This window comes from Nyctereutes procyonoides, unplaced genomic scaffold (genome assembly GCF_905146905.1).
Source record: "Nyctereutes procyonoides isolate TBG_1078 unplaced genomic scaffold, NYPRO_anot_genome, whole genome shotgun sequence".
NCBI classification, from domain to species: domain Eukaryota; kingdom Metazoa; phylum Chordata; class Mammalia; order Carnivora; family Canidae; genus Nyctereutes; species Nyctereutes procyonoides.
The window spans coordinates 19,716,141-19,739,243 of record NW_026575033.1 but is presented as its reverse complement, the minus strand read 5'-3'; the positions used below and the strand labels follow the sequence as shown (position 1 = coordinate 19,739,243).

General features: G+C 40.3%; 2 protein-coding genes across 2 annotated transcripts in view; both read left to right on the top strand.

Moving 5' to 3' along the window:
• Positions 1-22,832, top strand: part of LOC129504575 (phosphatidylinositol 3,4,5-trisphosphate 3-phosphatase TPTE2-like) — a 111,017-nt gene extending 88,185 nt beyond the window's left edge. Inside the window, exons 14-18 of the mRNA XM_055317340.1 lie at positions 16,124-16,212; positions 19,802-19,887; positions 20,683-20,689; positions 21,204-21,274; positions 22,700-22,832. Of these exons, the coding sequence (XP_055173315.1) occupies positions 16,124-16,212; positions 19,802-19,887; positions 20,683-20,689; positions 21,204-21,274; positions 22,700-22,814 (368 nt within the window). The 3' untranslated portion in view covers positions 22,815-22,832. The remainder of the gene's footprint in view (positions 1-16,123; positions 16,213-19,801; positions 19,888-20,682; positions 20,690-21,203; positions 21,275-22,699) is intronic.
• LOC129504531 (integrator complex subunit 6) lies at positions 5,829-8,608 on the top strand. The gene has a single exon (XM_055317254.1). It carries the CDS (start codon positions 5,887-5,889, stop codon positions 8,545-8,547), a length of 2,661 nt encoding a protein of 886 aa, XP_055173229.1. The 5' UTR covers positions 5,829-5,886; the 3' UTR covers positions 8,548-8,608.
• Positions 22,833-23,103: the final 271 nt, after the last annotated feature.

The following is a 23,103-nucleotide window of genomic DNA, read 5'->3' as shown; positions in this document are numbered from 1 at the left end:
TCATGATTAGTGATGTTAGAATCTTTTCATGGGTCAGCCATTTGTATGTCCTCTGTGGAAAATGTCTATTCAGGTCCTCTGCTCACCTTTAAATTAGATTATTTGTATTTTGGTGTTGAGTTTTATAAGTTCTTCATATATTTTGGATATTAATTACACATCAGATATATCATTTAAAGTATCTTCTCCCATTCAGGAGGTTGCCTTTTCAACTTGGTGGTGGTTTCCTTCACTGTGCAAATTTATTTTGTAGTCCCAATGGCTTATTGTTCCTTTTGTTTCCCATACTGGAGGAGACATACTAGAAAACAGTTGCTAAAGCCAATGTTAAAGACCTGAAAGGAAAAAAACTGCAATCAAGAACACTCCACCCAACAAGGCTGTCATTGAGAAGGAGGGAGAAAGAGTTTCCCAGACAAGGGTGCCTGGGTGGTTCCATTGGTTGAGTGTCTGAATCTTGATTTTGGCCCAGGTCATGATCCCAGGGTCCTGAGATCAAGCCCTGCATCAGACTCCATACTCAGTGAAGAGCCTGCCTCTTTGTCTGCCCCTCCCTCTGCTCTCATGCTCACACTTTCTCTCCCTCTCATAAATAAAATATTTTTTAAAATGGACACTACCAAAAAAGAAAACTCCAGGTCAATATCTCTGATGAACATAAATGTAAAAATCCTCAAAAAATATTAGCAAACTGAATGCAACGATATATTAAAAAATTCACCATGATCCGGTGGAGTTTATGCCAGAGATGCAAGGATGTTTCAGTATTTTCAAATCAACAACATGATACATCAAGAGAAAGGATAAAAACCATATGAGCATTTCAATAGATGCAGAAAAAAGCATTTGACAAAGTACAACATCCAATCACAATAAAAATTCTCAAAAAGAAGGTTAGAGGGAACATACCTCAACATAATAAAGGCCATATATATTTTTTTAAAAAAACTGACAGCTAACATCATCCTCAATGGTGAAAAACAGAACTTTTGCTCTAAGATCAGGAACTAGACAAGGATGTCTACTCTCACTACTTTTACTCAACATAGTATGAGAAGTCTTGGCCACAGCAATCATACAAGAAAAAGAAATAAAGGGCAGTCAAATTGGTAAGGAAGATGTAAAACTGTCAGTATTGGTATATGCCATAATATGATATATAGAAAATGCTTCACCAGGGTACCTGAACGGCTCTGTCACTTAATTGTCTGAGTCTTGGTTTCGGTTCAGGTCATGATCTTAGGGTTGGGGGATCAAGCACAACATTAGTGCTTGATCACTTAATGTGAATCTGCTTAGAATTCTCTCCCTTTCCCTCTGTCTCACTTTCTGCCTCTCCCTCTGTTCACACATGCATGCACTCTCTCTCTAAAATAAATAAAATCTTAAAAAAGAGAAAATCCTCACCAAAAAATATCCAGAACTGATAATTTAGTAAAGTCACAGGGTACCAAATTAATATACATAGACCTGTTGTCTTTCTCTACACTAATAATGAAGTAGCAGAAAGAGAAGTTAAAAAAAAACAGTCCCATTGTTAAAATTTTAAATTGTTAAAATGTCCATGCTACCCAAAATGGTCCACAGATTTAATGCAACTCTATCAAAAAACCAATAATATTTTTCAAAGAAATAGAATAATCCTAAAATGTGTATGGAACCACAGAAGACCCCAAATAGCCAAAGAAATTTTGACAAAGAACAACAAAGCTGGAAATATCACAATCCCAAATTTCAAGATATACTAGAAAGTTGTAGTAACCACAAAAATAGACACATCAATGGACTGTCAGAAAAATAGATACATCAGTGGAACAGAATAATGAGCCCAAAATAAACCCATGCTTTTATGGCTAATTATAACAAAGGAGGCAAGAATATACAATGGGAAAAAGCATCTCTTTAACAAATGGTGTTGGGAAAACTGGACTGCTACATGCAAGAGTGAAACTGAGCCACTTTCTTACACCATACAAATTCAGAGTGGATTAAAGACCTAAATGTGAAACCTAAAACCATAAACTGATAGAAGAGACCATAGAGCATAATTTCTTTAACATGGCTATACATATGTCTCCTAAGGTGTGGGAAACAAAATCAAAATTAAACTATTGAGACTGAACCAAAATAAAAAGCTTTTGCACAATGAAGAAAACCATCAACCAAATAAAAAGACAACCTATTGAATGGGAGAGGATATTTGTAAATGATATATTTGATAAAGAGTTAATATCCAAAATATATAAAGAACATATACAACTGAACACCAAAAAACAATCAGATTAAAAATTGGACAGAAGACTTGAATAGACATTTTTTCAATAAAAGACATACACATGAAAAGATTCTCAACATCGCTAATCATCAGGGACATATGAATCAAAATCACAATGACTTCACACTTGTCAGAATGGCTATAATCAAGAACACAAGAAACAACTGTGATGAGGAATTCGAGAAAAAGGAACCCTTGTACATTGTTGGTGGAAATGCAAATTGCTGCAGGCACTGTGGAAAATAGTATAGGGTTTCCTCACAAAAATTAAAAATAGAATTACAATACGATTCAGTAATTCCACTACTGGTTATTTGCCCAAAGAAAATGAAAACACTAATTTGAAAAGATATATACACCCCTATGTTTATTGCAGCATTATTTACAATAGCCAATATATGGAAGCAACTCGAGTGTCCATTAATAGGTAAATGGATAAAGAAGAGGTGGCATATATGTGTATGTATATTTATGGATAATGGAATGTTATTCAGCCATGAAAAAGAATGAAATCTTGCCATTTGAACATCCATGAAGGCCCTACAGGGTATATTTTTAAGTGCAATGTCAATCAGAGAAAGACAAATACCATATGATTTCATACATATATGCAATTTAAGAAACAGAACAAACAAACAAAAGGACAGAAAACTAGACTCCTAAATACAGAGAACTGGTGATTGCCAGAGGGGAAGTGGAGTGGGGAATTGGTGAAATAGAAAAAGAAAATTAATAGTACACTCACCTTGATGAGCACTGAGTAGTGTATAGAATTTTTGAATCATTATATTGTACACCTGAAACTAATAGAGCAATTATGTTAATTATACTTGAATAAATAAATAAAGTGCCCAGAGTTGAACTCTACTGGCCATAAAGACCTATTAAGTCCCACTAGTTTTCAAAGCCAAATGTTATGGGGTCTTTTCTTAGTGCAGCTCCCTTGTGCCTGCTGTGGCGTCTGAGCCTCTTGCTTCTTCATGCTTGGGGTTCCCTCCTGTTGTGATTAGTCTTACTGGGGGTTTGGTTCTCAACTGTGCCTCCACCTCACCTACCCTTTTCAATGTGGCCTCTCTACTGTACAAAGTCTGTTCTGCCAGTCTTTAGGTCCTTTTCAGAATTAGTTGCCCTGATGTGGCTGTTATCTTGGTGTGGCTGTGGGACAAAGTGAGCTCAGGATCCTCCTACTCTGCCATCTTCCCAGCAACAAAAAACAACCATCATAGAATATTTATCCTCCTTTTGCTCATGTAGTATATACCATGTTGAATGATTTGAAATATTGACCATCCTTGCATCCCTCTAATAAGTCCTACTGATCATGGTAAATGATCCTTTTAATGTATTGTAGAGCATAGTTTCCTAATATTTTGTTGAGGGTTTTTATATCATTGGGAATGTTGGCCTGTAGTTCTAATTCTTTTTTAAATTTTTTCTATTTATTCATGAGAGACACAGAGAGAGAGGCAGAGATACAGGCAGAGAGAGAAGCAGGCTTCACACAGGGAGCCCGACACGGGACTAGATCCTGGGACTCCAGGATCACACCCCGGGCTAAAGGCAGGAGCCCAATTGCTAAGCCACCCAGGCATCCCTCTAATTTTTTTTATAGTGACTTTAGTCTGGTTTTGGAATGGGTAATGCTGGCCTTATAGAATATATTTGGAAGTTTTGCATTCCCCTTCTGTTTCTAGGGATAGTTGGAGGAGAATAGGTACTAACTTTTCTTTAAATGTTTAGTAGAATTCATCTGTGATTCCATTTGTCCAGGGCTTTAGTTTGTTGGGTGTTGTTTGATTACAAATTTAGTTTCATTACTAGTAATTTATCTGTTCAGATTTCCTGTTTCTTCCTGACCCAATGTTAGAAACATCAGCCTTCTTTTGGAATAAGAATAATATTCTTTTCAGATTGTTATGATTATGATCAAAACAGAAGGGAGATGAGCCTATCAGAAAAAAAGGGGAGGGACCTTGAAATGAGCAATATTTTGTCTAGCGCACCATTCTGAGATTATCCCTCCTTCTCATGGTCTTTAAGTTCTTTATTACTCTGTAATTTGTAGAAAACTAATAATACTGTAAATAAGTTCTGAACATAAAAATACAAATTAGTTTTGTCTAATGGAAAGCAATTGATTATTGAGCCACTTTGTATCTGTTCTGCAAACTCATGTCATCAGCCCTTATCCCCCTATAGACATGCAGTACTTTTTTAAATTGAAGTATAACTAACATACATTAGCTTATATTAGCTTCAGGTATATGATATTATGATTCAACAATTTTATACATTACTCAGTATTCATCAAGATAAGCATATTCTTTAATCCCTTTTATTTCACCATTGCCCCACCCACCTCCCTTCTGGCAGACACCAGTTCTCTCACCAGTTATTTAAGAATCCTGATTTTTTTTATCTTTTTTTAATTTTCTTAAATTCCATATATGAGTGGAAACATGATATTTGTCTCTCTTATTTCACTTAGCATTATATCCTCTAGGTCCATCCATATTGTTGCAAATGGCAAGATTTCATTCTCTTTTACAGCTGAGCAATATTCCATTGTGTATGTATACTATTCACCTATCAATAGACACTTGGATTGCCTCCATATATTGGCTACTATAAATAATGCTGCAATAAATATAGGGGTGTATATATCTTTTCAAAGTAGTGTTTTCATTTTCTTTGGGTAAATACCTAGTAGTAAAATTACTGGACCACATGGTAATTCTATTTGTAATTTTGTGAGGAACCTCATAGTGTTTTCCCTGGTGACTTGTATACTTTACTTTGAACCAGCTGTAACATTTTACTGGTTTTTTATTAATGAGTTAAATAAAAGTTATGACATGTATTTTGAAAATGCAAGGTACAGGACAGTGCTATGGTATGCAACAATTTCTGTAAAACAGAAGTGCGGAATACTATATATTCATATTAGTGTGTACATATATATAAAAATACCAGAGAGTGTATATATTCATATTTGAATTGATGTGCATAAAAACAATCATATTTATGCATTTGGAACTGGAGAAATAAACAGGTGGGGATGGTTGAGACAGATTCTTCATTTTATAAATATACTTTAAAAGTTTTAAATGTGCTTCAGTAGCGAGAGGGGCTGAGAAAGTGGTGACACCGCCGGGGTGCGGAGCGAGTCCCCGAAACTTCTCCCAACAGCCCCGGGGCCGGTCCCCGTCAGCCCCTGCCCCCGCGCCGCGCCCGCGCCCGCGCCCGCACCGGGGGTGGGAGGGGAGCCGGGCCCGTCTCCCGCCGGGGCACACACGGGGGCCGGGAGCGGGGACGGGGCCCCCGAGGCGGGGGGGCCGGGCCGGCCGAGCGCCCCGGCGGCGGAGGCGGAGGCGGAGGCGGGGGGCGGCGGGAGCGCCGGGAGCGCCGGGGGCGCCGGGGCCGGGGAGTTTCCTCGCAAGTGCGGGCGCGGGGACTCCCTAACGCCGGAGGCCAGGGCCGGGCGGCGCGCTCGCCCCGGGGGCCGCGCTCCCCGCCCCGCGCCGCCGCCGCCGCCGCCGCCGCCGCCGCCGTCTCCGCCGCCGTCTCCGCGCCCGCCGCCGCCTCGGGCCCCGGTGCGCCCGGCCGGCACTATGCCCATCTTGCTGTTCCTGATAGACACGTCTGCCTCCATGAACCAGCGCAGCCATCTGGGCACCACCTACCTGGACACGGCCAAAGGCGCGGTGGAGACCTTCATGAAGCTCCGCGCCCGGGACCCTGCGAGCCGCGGAGACAGGTACATGCTGGTCACTTTCGAAGAGCCGCCCTATGCCATCAAGGCCGGATGGAAGGAAAACCACGCAACGTTCATGAATGAACTGAAGAACCTTCAGGCCGAAGGACTTACGACTCTTGGCCAATCCCTAAGGACAGCTTTTGATTTATTAAATCTAAATAGATTAGTAACTGGCATAGACAACTATGGGCAGGGACGAAACCCTTTTTTCTTGGAGCCAGCAATAATTATTACTATTACTGATGGGAGCAAGCTGACTACTACCAGTGGAGTCCAGGATGAGCTCCATTTACCTCTTAATTCTCCTTTGCCTGGAAGTGAATTGACCAAGGAACCTTTTCGTTGGGATCAGAGACTCTTTGCACTAGTGTTGCGGTTGCCTGGCACCATGTCAGTGGAATCAGAACAGTTGACAGGTGTGCCTTTAGATGACTCTGCGATCACACCAATGTGTGAAGTGACAGGCGGCCGCTCGTACTCTGTATGTTCTCCAAGAATGCTTAATCAGTGTCTGGAGTCCTTGGTGCAGAAAGTACAAAGTGGGGTGGTAATAAACTTTGAAAAAGCAGGACCAGATCCTTCACCTGTAGAAGATGGGCAGCCAGATATATCAAGACCTTTTGGATCACAGCCTTGGCATAGCTGTCACAAACTCATATATGTTAGACCAAATCCTAAAACTGGGGTTCCTATAGGTCATTGGCCTGTTCCAGAATCTTTTTGGCCAGATCAGAATTCTCCAACACTACCACCTCGTACATCTCATCCTGTAGTGAAGTTTTCCTGTACAGACTGTGAACCAATGGTTATTGACAAATTGCCTTTTGACAAATATGAGTTGGAACCTTCACCACTGACTCAATTTATCCTGGAAAGGAAATCTCCTCAAACATGTTGGCAGGTATATGTGAGCAATAGTGCAAAATATAGTGAACTTGGTCATCCGTTTGGTTACTTGAAAGCCAGTACAGCACTGAACTGTGTCAACTTATTTGTGATGCCTTACAATTACCCAGTCCTCCTTCCCCTTTTAGATGACTTGTTTAAAGTACATAAAGCAAAACCAACATTGAAATGGAGACAGTCATTTGAAAGTTATTTGAAGACAATGCCTCCCTACTATCTTGGGCCTTTGAAGAAAGCTGTTAGAATGATGGGAGCACCTAACCTAATAGCAGACAGTATGGAATATGGACTTAGTTACAGTGTCATTTCATACCTCAAAAAATTGAGTCAACAGGCTAAAATAGAATCTGATCGAGTCATCGGATCTGTAGGCAAAAAAGTAGTACAGGAAACTGGAATTAAAGTTCGAAGCCGATCACATGGTTTATCAATGGCTTATAGGAAAGATTTTCAACAGTTGCTCCAGGGAATTTCAGAGGATGTTCCTCACAGACTGCTAGACCTTAATATGAAAGAATACACTGGGTTCCAAGTCGCTTTGCTTAATAAGGATTTGAAGCCACAGACATTTAGAAATGCATATGACATACCAAGGCGGAATCTTTTGGATCACTTAACAAGAATGAGATCTAATCTTTTGAAGAGCACCCGCAGATTTCTTAAAGGACAGGATGAAGATCAAGTGCACAGTGTTCCTATAGCACAAATGGGGAATTACCAGGAATACCTCAAGCAAGTACCTTCTCCACTAAGAGAACTTGATCCTGATCAGCCTCGAAGGTTGCATACATTTGGCAACCCCTTTAAGCTAGATAAGAAGGGTATGATGATAGATGAAGCAGATGAATTTGTGGCTGGACCTCAAAATAAACATAAACGACCTGGAGAACCAAATATGCAAGGAATCCCTAAAAGACGTCGCTGTATGTCCCCATTACTAAGAGGCAGACAACAAAATCCAGTTGTGAACAATCATATTGGAGGAAAAGGACCACCTGTACCTATGACTCAAGCACAGCCAGATCTTATTAAACCCCTTCCTCTTCATAAAGTTTCAGAAGCCACTAATGATTCGACAATAGATGATGTGGTTGAAAATCATGTTGCAGACCAACTTTCATCAGATATTACACCAAATGCTATGGATACTGAATTTTCAACTTCTCCAGCCAATTTACTGGAACGACCAACCAATCATACAGAGGCTCTTGGTCATGACCATTTAGGAGCTAATGACCTCACTGTTGGTGGATTTTTAGAAAATCATGAGGAACCAAGAGATAAAGAACAGTGTCCTGAAGAGAATCTACCAGCATCTTCACTGAACAAAGGAAAGAAATTGATGCATTGCAGAAGCCATGAGGAGGTCAACACTGAACTAAAAGCACAAATAATGAAAGAGATCCGAAAGCCAGGAAGAAAATATGAAAGGATCTTCACGTTACTGAAGCATGTGCAAGGCAGTTTACAAACAAGACTAATATTTTTACAAAATGTCATTAAAGAAGCATCAAGGTTTAAAAAACGAATGCTAATAGAACAACTGGAGAACTTCTTGGATGAAATTCATCGAAGAGCCAATCAGATCAACCATATTAATAGCAATTAAAAGAAAACAGAATGTGGCCACTTATTTCAGTATCTTCTCCAAATACAAAGTAAATACAAGACTGTTGTGATCTTGCATTCATTTTTTGACATGCATTGTTGGCTATTTGAAATACTAAGAGCAAGTCTACAGATCCTTTTTCCATCATTTTACAGTGACCTTTTCTTCATTTTGGTTTATTTTTGTAATGTGAAAAATACCACTCTAAAACACATTTTTATTTAACAAACTAAAAATATTCCTCCAAATCTCTTGCTTGTCATTGACTCTTGCGTGTCAATTTCCCTCAGGTTCTATTTTCTTAAACCAACCTTTAAAATTGTCACCTCTGTTAAGGTTGAACTTTGCCAAAAAAATAAAAAATAAAAAAGAAGTTACTTTGTAATTTTTGGGGAAAAAAGCACATACATTAAAACTAGGTAATGTTTTGTATATACAGTTATTTTGGATATATTATTGTAAGTTGTACAAATGTATTTTGAAGAATATTTAAGAAAAGCACTTTTGTTATTCCATCAATAAATGCTCTATTTAAAAAAAAAATAAAAGTTTTAAATGTGAGTACTAAGCTTATAAATCACTGCCCTTTCCTGTCATGTGATAAGTATTTGAATTAATTTAGTTGTACATTTCACTGATTCCAAGAAGATATCAGTGGAAAGGAGTTCTGCAACTGGAATGAGACGGAAGAAGTAAGGCTAAGAAATGATGATGCTTTTTTTATATAATAAATTTATTTTTTATTGGTGTTCAATTTGCCAACATACAGAATAACACCCAGTGCTCATCCCTCAAGTGTCCCCCTCAGTGCCCGTCACCCATTCACCCCCACCCCCCGCCCTCCTCCCCTTCCACCACCCCTAGTTCATTTCCCAGAGTTAGGAGTCTTTATGTTCTGTCTCCCTTTCTGATATTTCCCACACATTTCTTCTCCCTTCCCTTATATTCCCTTTCACTATTATTCATATTCCCCAAATGAATGAGAACATACACTGTTTGTCCTTCTCCGATTGACTTACTTCACTCAGCATAATACCCTCCAGTTCCATCCACGTTGAAGCAAATGGTGGGTATCTGTCATTTCTAATGGCTGAGTAATATTCCATTGTATACATAAACCACATCTTCTTTATCCATTCATCTTTCGATGGGCACCGAGGCTCCTTCCACAGTTTGGCTATTGTGGACATGGCTGCTAGAAACATCGGGGTGCAGGTGTCCCGGCGTTTCATTGCATCTGAATCTTTGGGGTAAATCCCCAACAGTGCAATTGCTGGGTCGTAGGGCAGGTCTATTTTTAACTCTTTGAGGAACCTCCACACAGTTTTCCAGAGTGGCTGCACCAGTTCACATTCCCACCAACAGTGTAAGAGGGTTCCCTTTTCTCCGCATCCTCTCCAACATTTGTTGTTTCCTGCCTTGTTAATGTTCCCCATTCTCACTGGTGTGAGGTGGTATCTCATTGTGGTTTTGATTTGTATTTCCCTGATGGCAAGTGATGCAGAGCATTTTCTCATGTGCATGTTGGCCATGTCTATGTCTTCCTCTGTGAGATTTCTCTTCATGTCTTTTGCCCATTTCATGATTGGATTGTTTGTTTCTTTGGTGTTGAGTTTAAGAAGTTCTTTATAGATTTGGAAACTAGCCCTTTATCTGATACGTCATTTGCAAATATCTTCTCCCATTCTGTAGGTTGTCTTTGAGTTTTGTTGACTGTATCCTTTGCTGTGCAAAAGCTTCTTATCTTGATGAAGTCCCAATAATTCATTTTGCTTTTGTTTCTTTTGCCTTCATGGATGTATCTTGCAAGAAGTTACTGGGGCTGAGTTCAAAAAGGGTGTTGCCTGTGTTCTCCTCTAGGATTTTGATGGAATCTTGTCTCACATTTAGATCTTTCATCCATGTTGAGTTTATCTTTGTGTATGGTGCAAGAGAGTGGTCTAGTTTCATTCTTCTGCATGTGGATGTCCAATTTTCCCAGCACCATTTATTGAAGAGACTGTCTTTCTTCCAGGGGATAGTCTTTCCTCCTTTATCGAATATTAGTTGACCATAGAGTTGAGGGTCCACTTCTGGGTTCTCTATTCTGTTCCATTGATCTATGTGTCTGTGTTTGTGCCAGTACCACACTGTCCTGATGACCACAGCTTTGTAGTACAACCTGAGATCTGGCATTGTGATGCCCCCAGATATGGTTTTCTTTTTTAAAATTCTCCTGGCTATTCGGGGTCTTTTCTGATGCCACACAAATCTTAAAATAATTTGTTCTCACTGTCTGAAGAAAGTCCATGGTATTTTGATAGGGATTGCATTAAACGTGTAAATTGCCCTGGGTAACATTGACATTTTCACAATATTAATTCTGCCAATCCATGAGCATGGAATATTTTTCCATCTCTTTGTGTCTTCCTCAATTTCTTTCAGAAGTGTTCTATAGTTTTTAGGGTATAGATCCTTTACCTCTTTGGTTAGGTTTATTCCTAGGTATCTTATGCTTTTGGGTGCAGTTGTAAATGGGATTGACTCCTTAATTTCTCTTTCTTCAGTCTCATTGTTAGTGTATAGAAATGCCATTGATTTCTGGGCATTGATTTTGTATCCAGCCATGCTGCCAAATTGCTGTATGAGTTCTAGCAATCTTGGGGTGGAGGCTTTTGGGTTTTCTATGTAGAGTATCATGTCATCGGTGAAGAGGGAGAGTTTGACTTCTTCTTTGCCAATTTGAATGCCTTTAATGTCTTTTTGTTGTCTGATTGCTGAGGCTAGGACTTCCAATACTATGTTGAATAGCAGTGGTGAGAGTGGACATCCCTGTCTTGTTCCTGATCTTAGGGGAAAGGCTCCCAGTGCTTCCCCATTGAGAATGATATTTGCTGTGGGCTTTTCATAGATGGCTTTTAAGATGTCGAGGAAAGTTCCCTCTATCCCTACACTCTGAAGAGTTTTGATCAGGAATGGATGCTGTATTTTGTCAAATGCTTTCTCTGCATCTAATGAGAGGATCATATGGTTCTTGGTTTTTCTCTTGCTGATATGATGAATCACATTGATTGTTTTACGAGTGTTGAACCAGCCTTGTGTCCCGGGGATATATCCTACTTGGTCATGGTGAATAATTTTCTTAATGTACTGTTGGATCCTATTGGTTAGTATCTTGTTGAGAATTTTTGCATCCATTTTCATCAGGGATATTGGTCTATAATTCTCCTTTTTGGTGGGGTCTTTGTCTGGTTTTGGAATTAAGGTGATGCTGGCCTCATAGAACGAGTTTGGAAGTACTCCATCTCTTTCTATCTTTCCGAACAGCTTTAGTAGAATAGGTATGATTTCTTCTTTAAACGTTTGATAGAATTCCCCTGGGAAGCCATCTGGCCCTGGACTCTTGTGTCTTGGGAGGTTTTTGATGACTGCTTCAATTTCCTCCCTGGTTATTGGCCTGTTCAGGTTTTCTATTTCTTCCTGTTCCAGTTTTGGTAGTTTGTGGCTTTCCAGGAAAGCATCCATTTCTTCTAGATTGCCTAATTTATTGGCGTAGAGCTGTTCATAATATGTTTTTAAAATCGTTTGTATTTCCTTGGTGTTGGTAGTGATCTCTCCTTTCTCATTCATGATTTTATTAATTTGAGTCTTCACTCTCTTCTTTTTAATAAGGCTGGCTAATGGTTTATCTATCTTATTAATTCTTTCAAAGAACCAACTCCTGGTTCTGTTGATCTGTTCCAAGTTCTTCTGGTCTCGATTTCTTTGAGTTCTGCTCGAATCTTTATTAACTCTCTTCTTCTGCTGGGTGTAGGATCTATTTGCTGTTTTTTCTCTAGCTCCTTTAGGTGCAAGGTTAGCTTTTGTATTTGAGTTCTTTCCAGTTTTTGAATGGATGCTTGTATTGTGATGTATTTCCCCCTCAGGACTGCTTTTGCTACATCCCAAAGATTTTGAATGGTTGTATCTTCATTCTCATTAGTTTCCATGAATCTTTTTAATTCTTCCTTAATTTCCTGGTTGACCCTTTTATCTTTTAGCAGGATGGTCCTTAACATCCACGTGTTTGAGGTCCTTCCAAACTTCTTGTTGTGATTTAGTTCTAATTTCAAGGCGTTATGGTCTGAGAATATGCAGGGGACGATCCCAATCTTTTGGTATCGGTTCAGACCCGATTTGTGACCCAGTATGTGGTCTATTCTGGAGAAAGTTCCATGTGCACTTGAGAAGAATGTGTATTCAGTTGAGTTTGGATGTAAAGTTCTGTAGATATCTGTGAAATCCATGTGGTCCAGTGTATCATTTAAAGCTCTCGTTTCTTTGGAGATGTTGTGTTTAGAAGACCTATCGGGTAGAAAGAGCTAGATTGAAGTCACCAAGTATAAGTGTATTATTATCTAAGTATTTCTTCACTTTGGTTATTGATTTAAATATTTGGCAGCTCCCACATTCGGGGCATATATATTGAGGATTGTTAAGTCCTCTTGTTGGATAGATCCTTTAAGTATGAGATAGTGTCCCTCTTCATATCTCACTACAGTCTTCGGGGTAAATTTTAGTTTATCTGATATAAGGATGGCTACCCCTGCTTTCTTTTGAGAACCATTTGAATGGTAAATGGTTCTCCAACCTTTTATTTTCAGGTTGTAGGTGTCCTTCTGTCTAAAATGAGTCTCTTGTAGACAGCAAATAGGTGGGTCCTGCTTTTTTATCCAGTCTGAAACCCTGCGCCTTTTGATGGGGTCATTAAGCCCGTTCACGTTCAGAGTTACTATTGACAGATATGAGTTTAGTGTCATCATGATATCTATTCAGTCCTTGTTTTTGTGGATTGTTCCACTGAACTTCTTCTTAAAGGGGAATTTTAAGAGTCCCCCCTAAAATTTCTTGCAGAGCTGGTTTGGAGGTCACATATTCTTTCAGTTCCTGCCTGTCCTGGAAGCTCTTTATCTCCCCTTCCATTTTGAATGAGAGCCTTGCTGGATAAAGTATTCTTGGCTGCATGTTCTTCTCATTTAGGACCCTGAATATATCCTGCCAGGTCTCTGTGGAGAGGTCTGCTGTTAACATAATACTCCTCCCCATATAAGTTAGAGATTTCTTGTCTTGCTGCTTTAAGGATCTTCTCTTTATCTTTGGAATTTGCAAGCTTCACTATTAAATGTCGAGGTGTTGAACGGTTTTTATTGATATAAGGGGGGGATCTCTCTATTTCCTGGATCTGAATGCCTGTTTCCCTTCCCAGATTAGGAAAGTTTTCAGCTAGGATTTGTTCAATACATATTCTGGCCCTCTGTCCCTTTCGGCGCCCTCGGGAACCCCAATTAAACGTAGGTTTTTCTTCCTCAGGCTGTCGTTTATTTCCCTTAATCTGTCTTCATGGTCTTTTAATTGTTTGTCTCTTTTTTCCTCAGCTTCCCTCTTTGCCATCAACTTGTCTTCTATGTCACTCACTCGTTCTTCCACCTCGTTAACCCTCGTCGTTAGGACTTCTAGTTTGGATTGCATCTCATTCAATTGATTTTTAATTTCTGCCTGATTGGATCTAAATTCTGCAGTCATGAAGTCTCGTGAGTCCTTAATGCTTTTTTCTAGAGCCACCAGTAGCTGTATAATAGTGCTTCTGAATTGGCTTTCTGACATTGAATTGTAATCCAGATTTTGTAACTCTGTGGGAGAGAGGGCTGTTTCTGATTCTTTCTTTTGAGGTGAGGTTTTCCTTCTAGTCATTTTGCTCAGTGCAGAGTGGCCAAAAACAAGCTGTATTGGGAAAAGGAGAAAAAGAGAGGAGAGAAAGAAGGGAAGAAAAGAGAAAAAAAAAGAAAAAAGGAAGAAAAAAAAGAGAAGAAAAAGAGAAAGAAAACGAAAGAAAGAAAAAAAGGGGGGGGGAAGCAATCAGAAATCAAAAGAAAGAAAAAAAAAAAAAAACAAAAACCACGGGGGAGTATCTTCTGATTCTGTAGACTTTAAGTCCCTTGACTTCCCCTGGAACTGGTCCGTCCAGCTGGTCTTCTGGGGGAGGGGCCTGCTGTGCTGATTTTCAGGTGTTAGCACTTGGGGGAGCTGCTCTGCCCCTGCCTGCTGCAGGGCTCAGCGGGGGTTGTTTACCCCGTGAGGCCCCAGGAGGAACAGCCACAGTGGCTATGGCAGCTCTGGAAGCCTGGATTCAGCCTCCGCAGGAACTACGGGGCTCTCGGTCTGCAGGGCCTGGAGGCTCCGGGGCGGGGCCGCTGATCTGCTCAGCTCCGGGCAGGAGCGTCCTCGCTGTCCTGGGCCCTCCCGGCCTCTGCCTGTCCCGGGGGAGGCCGGATCCTGGGCTGTGTCCCGGCGCCCTGTGCTCCGGGGCCTGCACTGTGGGATTCGCGCTCCCGCCCCGCAGCCCCCTCCGCGGAGCCGCCGCCCGAGCCCCTCCGAGCTGCTCCGGCCCCGCCGTGCGCGCTGCAGCCCTTAGGGAGCTCGGTGCACTCCCCGGGGCGCAGGTGTCTGTTAGTGTCCCCGGGAGCCCGAGGGCATCCCCGCCCTCCTGGGTCCTGCTCCACCTCCCTGCGAGCCCCTTTCCGCCCGGGAAGGTTGGTGCAGCTCCTGCTCCTCCGGGACGGGGCCTTCCTGTCCTGGGGACACTCGCCCTGGCCTCAGCCCGGCTCCTCGCGGGGCCCCTCCCCCTCGGAGGCCTTTTGTGTCTTTATTTCTTTTTCCCCGTCTTCCTACCTTGATAGAAGCGCGAACTCTTCTCACTGTAGCGTTCCAGCTGGTCTCTCTTTAAATCTCAGGCCGAATTCGTAGATTTTCAGGATGATTTGAAGGTTATCTAGGTAATTTGGTGGGGACAGGTGACTTGGGGACCCTAGTCTTCCACCGTCTTGCCCCTCCTCTGAGAAAAGATGATGCTTAATACAAATTACTAATGTGGTGTTAGTGAAAACAATGAAAACATGAACATCAAGAATGATTAATATATGACTTTGTTAGAATATCTTTTTAGTTCTGTACCTTTACTTCTGTGCATATTTGTCACATGCATGGTTAAAAGGTAAGCAATACGAATTTAATTGAAGGCTTGAGAAACCAGCCCTTTTAGGAACTACTAAAAGAAGGGGGTCATTTGAATTGAATAAAGAGCAAGAAACCATTTGTCTGTAGATGTATCCTGAATGCCACAGGAATGTTTAGATTACAGCTGTCCAATATTTCCTTAGAGATTGATTGCTCTAGGAACTGAAGTTAGATGAGGGCAAGAGGAATTTAGACTATTTATTATTGAGAAACATTATCAGATGTCTGAAGCAAATAACACATTAGCAGGAAATGTTGCAAGTTACCTTCCCTGATTTTTTTTTTTCTATAAAGGTGAAGAGATGAGATTCTAAGTCTTCGAAGCTGAACTATGTCTTTTTCTGCCCCCTAGCCTTATAAGTTGTGCTTTAGGAGACAAAGTTGGGCTCAAAGCTTTGTCTTTTGAAGATGGAATCCAAGCAAGACCTAAATGATTCATTATTGACACACTGTTAGCTGGAATAGTTTCCTGTTTTTAATCCATAATGTTAATTGGTGATACATTTGGTCTTTGCTCTAACTAGCCTAACTTTATTTTCTTCAGGTGTTGGAAAAGGCAATGGAAATGATCTAAATGTACAAGTAATAATGCAGCACAAGATCATCTTTTTCTGTTCTTCTAAAAACTGTCAGGTAACAGCATGTAACCTGAAAATTCTGGTATTTTTAAAATTTTACTTAAATTCAATTAAACATATAATGTATTATTGGTTTCAGAGGTAGAGATCACTGATTCATGAGTCTTATGTAATACCTGGTGCTCATTACATCACCTGCCCTCCTTAATGCCCATCATCCAGTTACCCTATCCCCCCTACTCCCTCCCCTCCAGCGACCCTCAGTTTGTTTCCTATAGATTGTCTCTTATGGTTTGTCTCCCTCTCTGATTTCATATTATTTTTTCCTTTCTTCCCCTATGATCCTCTGTTTGTTTCTTAAATTCCACGAGATCATAATTCTCTGATTGACTTATTCCACTTAGCATAATGACCTCTAGTTCCATCCACATCATTGTAAATGGCAAGATCTCATTTGTGGATGGCTCAGTAGTCCATTATATATATAAATATATAAACATATATAAATACATAAATATATATACCACATCTTCTTTATCCATTCACTGTCAGTGGACATCTGGGCTCTTTCCATTGTTTGCCTATTGTGGATGTTGCTGCTATAAACATTGGGGTGCAGGTGCCCCTTTGGATGACTACATTTATATCTTTGGGGTAAATCCCTAGTAGTACAATTGCTGGGTCATAGGGTAGCTCTATTTTTAACTCTTTGAGGAAACCTCCATACTGTTTTCCAGAGTGGCTGCACCAGCTTACATTCCCCTAGTGTTTGTTTTAAATCTCAATGTCAAATCAGCATGTTGACTTCCCCAAACCATCACTCATCACAAAGAAAGACCATGTTGTTTTCTGGTTACCATCCAACTTGGTGTCCTTGAGCAAGTCAGAGCTCAAACTCATTATTCAAAATCGTTTTTCAGGGCATTTTCCAGAATATATTTTCAGTTCAGAGTATTGCTTTGCCTGTCACTTTTCCATACATGCCAAGCATGTCCCCAGGAATCTATCCGAATTTTAAATTCATGCATCTGGTGATTTTTAGCCATGTTGTCTTCTTCTTGGTTATTTTATAATATGGCACTGATTCTAAAATTTTAGTGTGCATATGAATCACCTAGGAGCTCATAAAGATGCAGATACCTAGATTGTACCCCAAAAATATATTCAGGAAATCTGGAATGGGGCCCAGAAATATCTAGAGTTAGCAATGTCCCAAGTGATTCTACCTCAGATGTCCTATGGGACTGCACTGAGAGAAATAATGCAAGGGTGGTCAGAAGGGGGATGTATTTCTTTGCCCAAAGCAATGGGACCTGATAGTCTTGTTTTCTTTTGTTTCTACTTGAAGAAGTACCTTAGACTACCCACCTTTTCTGAAGTAATAAGAAACCTTCCTGGGTCTCAGAAATATAAACTCTCAAAATTCTCTCTCAGGGTTTTGTCTCTCTTCTTTCTCCAACACCACCCCTTCACCTTTACCCAACTGAAGGCACTCACCCAGACCTGATTGACTTTGTTTTTTTTTTTTTAATTTTTTTTTTATTTATTTTATGATAGTCATACACACACACACAGAGGAGAGAGAGAGAGAGAGAGAGAGAGAGAGAGAGAGAGAGAGAGAGAGAGAGGCAGAGACGCAGGCAGAGGGAGAAGCAGGCTCCATGCACCGGGAGCCCGACGTGGGACTCGATCCGGAGTCTCCAGATCGCGCCCTGGGCCAAAGGCAGGCGCCAAACCGCTGCGCCACCCAGGGATCCCTGACTTTCTGTTCTTATCTCTACAAATACTCTACTCTTGGTTTTGCTCATTCATTCCCCTGCTTTAAACTATTTTTTTTTCTTTCTCCCACTCTGCACACGTTTATGAGCACCCACCACCTGGCAGGTAGACAGCCTCTACTCCCACAATGCTACCACATTTGTCGATCCAAATTTGTCAAATGAGCTTTTCCTCGGCTTCTGCAAATGACACCAGAATTCTCACTCAGGCCTTAAAAGGTAGTAGTATCTTTGATTCTTTCTTTGCTGTGCCCCTCGCCCCCCACATCCCCCACCCCCAGTCCAGTCAGTCACCAATTCCTGTTGATTATACCTTTGGAATCTCTCTTCACTTTCTCCATTCCTTCCTGTTCCCATTGCCACTGCCTAGTCTGGCAGCTCATCTGCTCATTGCCAGATTTCTACAATGCTCTCCCTCCTTCCCTTTCTTCTCATACAGTACAGTACGGAGAGTCCTAAAATATGCAAGTATTTCTCTGCTCTTACTGTAGAGCAGAAGACACTCTGTGTGCCTGTAGTCAAAGCTGGTTAGTATCTTCAGCTCTGTGTATTTGTAAAATAAAGATCAAATTTCAAGTGTTATGAGGATTAGATAACATACGTGAAGTTGCTTTGTGAGCTATAAAACACTAAAGAAGTGTTATATGTGGAAATTTTCAGGCCACTTTGTCACTAGGAAATGCCCCCACCATCACCACCACATGCTTCAACAACTTATTTCCCTGGCTCTTGAACCTTTATGATATAGCCCTATCAGATCTGAGACCTGAGCGAATTTCCATCAGTAATTTGACCTGCAGATTCCATTCAAAGTAGTCCATTCAGTACCTTCTGACCCTTGGAACACAACACTTTCATTTCTGTTTCATGTGTTTGCTGGTTTTTCCTCTCCCTACCCCACACCACACTGTCTGCACTGGATGCTCTCTTCAGCGCTCATGATACAAATCCATGCCCAGCTGTTTCCATGCCTCTGTGAAACCTTATTCTATGCTTCCTGTTAACCTCCCCAAAGCACACACACCAGTCTTCATCATCCAGCTAGACATGTAATTTATGCCATTCTACTAATTGTTTATGTAAATAGCTCCCTGAAGCATACCAGAGTTTGCACTTTCTTTTGTATTTTACACAGGGCCTAGCACAGACTTTTCTCATTGTGCATGCCATTATTATACCAGGGTAAATCGGTAACAAAGAAATACTCAGTATAGCTTCAAAGTCCTTCATTCCAGAAACGGCCAATCTTTGGTCACTCCATCCAGTGGTTGGCTATGGACAAGGCCTATGATCCCAAAAGCAAACACCTTTTTGATAAAACATGACCAGTTAGGTATTACTTCTTAAATGTGAATGCCAGCTGTAAAACTGAGCTCTGTGTCCCAGCATATGAAAATCAAATGACACACATTCAACGGTAATGTTTACTAAAACTCTAATAGAAAACCAAATACTTCACTTTTCAACAGTGCATTACCATAACCTCCAAGAATATTGGCCTTTTAAAAGTGTAAACAGGGATCCCTGGGTGGCGCAGCGGATTGGCGCCTGCCTTCGGCCCAGGGCGCGATCCTGGAGACCCAGGATCAAATCCCACGTCGGGCTCCCGGTGCATGGAGCCTGCTTCTCCCTCTGCCTATGTCTCTGCCTCTCTATCATAAATAAATAAAAAAATTTTAAAAAAAAAGTGTAAACAGTATTGCAACTTTACAGAAATGATTCACATTTATTTATATGGGTAGTGACTGGGCTTGAAAACCAAGCATACTTGGTAAATCCAGAAGCCTTGATAAGCAGACTGAACTTCACTGTTATTCTTCTACTGGGGTAGGGTTATAGTTCTGAATTCCATGTGATTATTCACAGATATTTCATGATGTTGAAACAGACAGTGTAATAATTCAGCTATCCAACTGCCCACCTCTGTATGACGATGTCAAAGTGCAATTTTTCTCTTCTTCGGGGAGTAATCAAGAAAGAACCTATGCCAGTATTCTCATCTGGACTATTGAATGATTCTGATTTAGGATTTCCTTTGCTACAATTCCCAGCAAGGAATATGATAGGAAATATCAACCCCTGGCCAGGGAGGGGGAGAAAAACAGGTCAGGTCTGTAACAGTTTATAAAAAGAACACAGGTAAAGAGTTTTTGGCTCAGTTTTTTCTAAATTCTATACAACTTACATCATATTTTCAAATAAGAAAAAAACCAAGGCATATCTACTGCATAGCAGTGATCACATTTTTGTTTTGTATCTTTAAAACACATGCTCCCACAATTTTTTTTAAGATTTTATTTATTCATGAAAGACACAGAAAGAGAGGCAGAGGCACAGGCAGAGAAGCAGGCTCCATGCAAGAAGCTCAATGCAGAACTTGATCCCAGGACCCCAGGATCATGCCCTGAGCCAAAGGCAGATGCCCAACCGCTGAGCCACCCAGGCGTCCCTGCTCCATAATTTATAAAGACTTTAAAATGAGGGAGATTTGACTTTCCTTTGAGTTGATAATTGTATTTTAATCCAATATTTAACTTACGAAAAGAATGTTTGCCATTGTCCTTACTCTGAAAACCATGAGTAATTTCCCCTGAGCAGTCACAAAGTATACAAGTGTTATTCTGTATATAACAAATTTCTAGGCCTTAGTGGTTGTTTTTCTATTAAAATCATCAAGCAGAACTGCCTACAATTAACGAGGTTGATCAATTTAAAGTTTGTATCCTGTGCCCTCCTTCACCACCTGCTTGCCCCGTGGTGAGAGCATCTGTTCCACAGTGAAATGTTATGTCATACCGGATGGCCATCCTTTGATTACTGAAGCCAGTCTGAACTCTCTCAATCAGTGGTCTCTAAGCAGCAGCACCAGTACAAGAAGTACTGGTCCAGGCAGTGTTGCTAATTTTGTGATTTTTAGGGGCCATGAAATGAAAACACTTTCAAAATATGTAGGTATTCTTATTTAAATACTGACAGTTATCAATGTAGCTGTTCCTTGTGGAAGTGGACGATCTCTTTGGGCATAAATGGGCATCAGTCTCTGGTCGACACTATGTCAACTAGGAGACTATTGACTATTTCCTTAAATTTTGATAGAAAGAGCAAGAGAAAGAACCAGGCATTTCTTAAAGCCTCCTCTGCTGTGTCATGAAAGATTACAGACTATTAAATGCTATGCATTTAATGGCTCTAGTTGTTTGACAAATACAGAATTTTAACCCCTTTATTTTTCATAGAAATGATACTAAAAAATTTTTTTTAATTTTAGGATCTTCCTAAATACTATGACAACTGCCCATTTTTCTTTTGGTTCCACACATCTTTTATACAAAATAACAGGTATGGCTCCGATACAATCCAGTTGAATACCCCTTAATCTCCAAGGTCTGTGTAAGGCATAATGGCAATCCTATGCTCAATTTACAGAAACCAAGAAATCCTCAAGTCCCCCATTCTTCATTGTCTTTTTCCTCTGAATCTGGTCATGTAAAACATGGGCTATTCTTAAGAACCACTGTTGCATGATCCTCAAGGCCCATGCCATAGGACTGTCACATAAGTTAAAACATAATCTAATCAGATCTTGAGTATGGTAATAAATCCCTCCCATGCAAGTTTAATATGAGTCTGCTCAGTCACTGACTACAGCAGGTTCTCTGTATGTTAACTTACTGACCATCCACCAAATTCTATGCCAAAAAGTCAGGCATCCTCAAGGAAGGCTTCAGCTAGTTTAAAGGTGGTATGTAGATCTAGAGTGGCAGAAATTTATGACACAATAAGCATCAATGAAGACAGCTTCAAGAGAATCCTAGTATCCCAGTTAAAAATGATTTTCTAGTGGCTAAATTGGGAAACCACTTTTTAAAAAGTAATAACTATTATTCCAAGGAAACTTCTTCCCTATCTGCAAACTCATTCCTGAGTCTAGAGGGTCTCTAGAATTCTAGTACTTTAAGGAGTATTCTTTGGCACTGAGAATTTGAGATGTATTGGTTATCACCCCAATACATCTCATGTATCATCCAATACAAAAAAGGAAAAATATCCAAAGAAATGAGTTTTGAAGTAGTTGTGATTGTATGTGGCATGAATTAATAATTCTCATTATATACAACCCTAGTCTTTTCTTCAAATCTGAACATCTCACCATACCTCATATCCAGTAAGGCAATAATAAATGGAACATCTGGTATACATACTTACAATACACATATTTCATGGGTAGAGAAACTTTGGCTTTGATGGAAAATTTTTAACAATTTTTCCCGGGGTGTATATAAACTTTTACTCATAACATGGATGAAGTCCCTCAGGTAGAACTTTATCTGGTGCTGCTCCTCCAGAGTAGTTCTTGGTAAGGGGTACAGTTTTTTCCTTTATAACCCCACGATCATATTGGAGGCAGCCCATTAGATCACTTTTCTCACTTTCACAGGTTCCTAATTTTCCCTACTACTAGGGAGAACAGTTTTATTTGCTCCACAGTGGTTAATAAGTCAAAAATGCCCCTATCCTCATGTAAGAGACACTATTTTACTGCTTGATTTTAATTCACATCTAGTCTGATTAATAAATTGCCATATGAAAAGTCAAATGTCACTACTGCCATAGAAGGCAATGTGAGAAGAATCAGGGACAAGTTGTTACTGATGATTAAGATTTTGTTCGCAATGGAAGGGAGGAGTGGGTTCTCAGCAGGCTTCCTAGGAGCCAGGAGAGGGGCCAGGGTCATCAACTGAAACGAGGTTTCTTCTTTTCTAGGCTTTATCTTTCAAGAAGCGAATTGGATAATCCCCATAAACAAAAAACATGGAAAATTTACCGTCCACAGTTCGCAGTCGAGGTATATTTTGATGAAGTAGTAGCTGGTACCTGATCAAGTAGAGTTCCCTTTCTAGGACAGAATCATGTTCTCCACCCCACCACCACATATTTATATCTTCTAAACCTACTTGCTTCCTGGTATACTTACATTTACATTTATGTACATATGTTTTTGAGAAACCTTAAATATATACAAAGTAAAATATCAGTGGTGCTTTTTATTTTTTGAAGGAGTTCTGTCAGGTTGAGATAACTACTGTTCTGTGGTCCAAATTTAAGAGCTTTGAAGTAACAGAACTTTCATATCAAAATAGCATTTAAAAATTGTGACTCCTCACAAT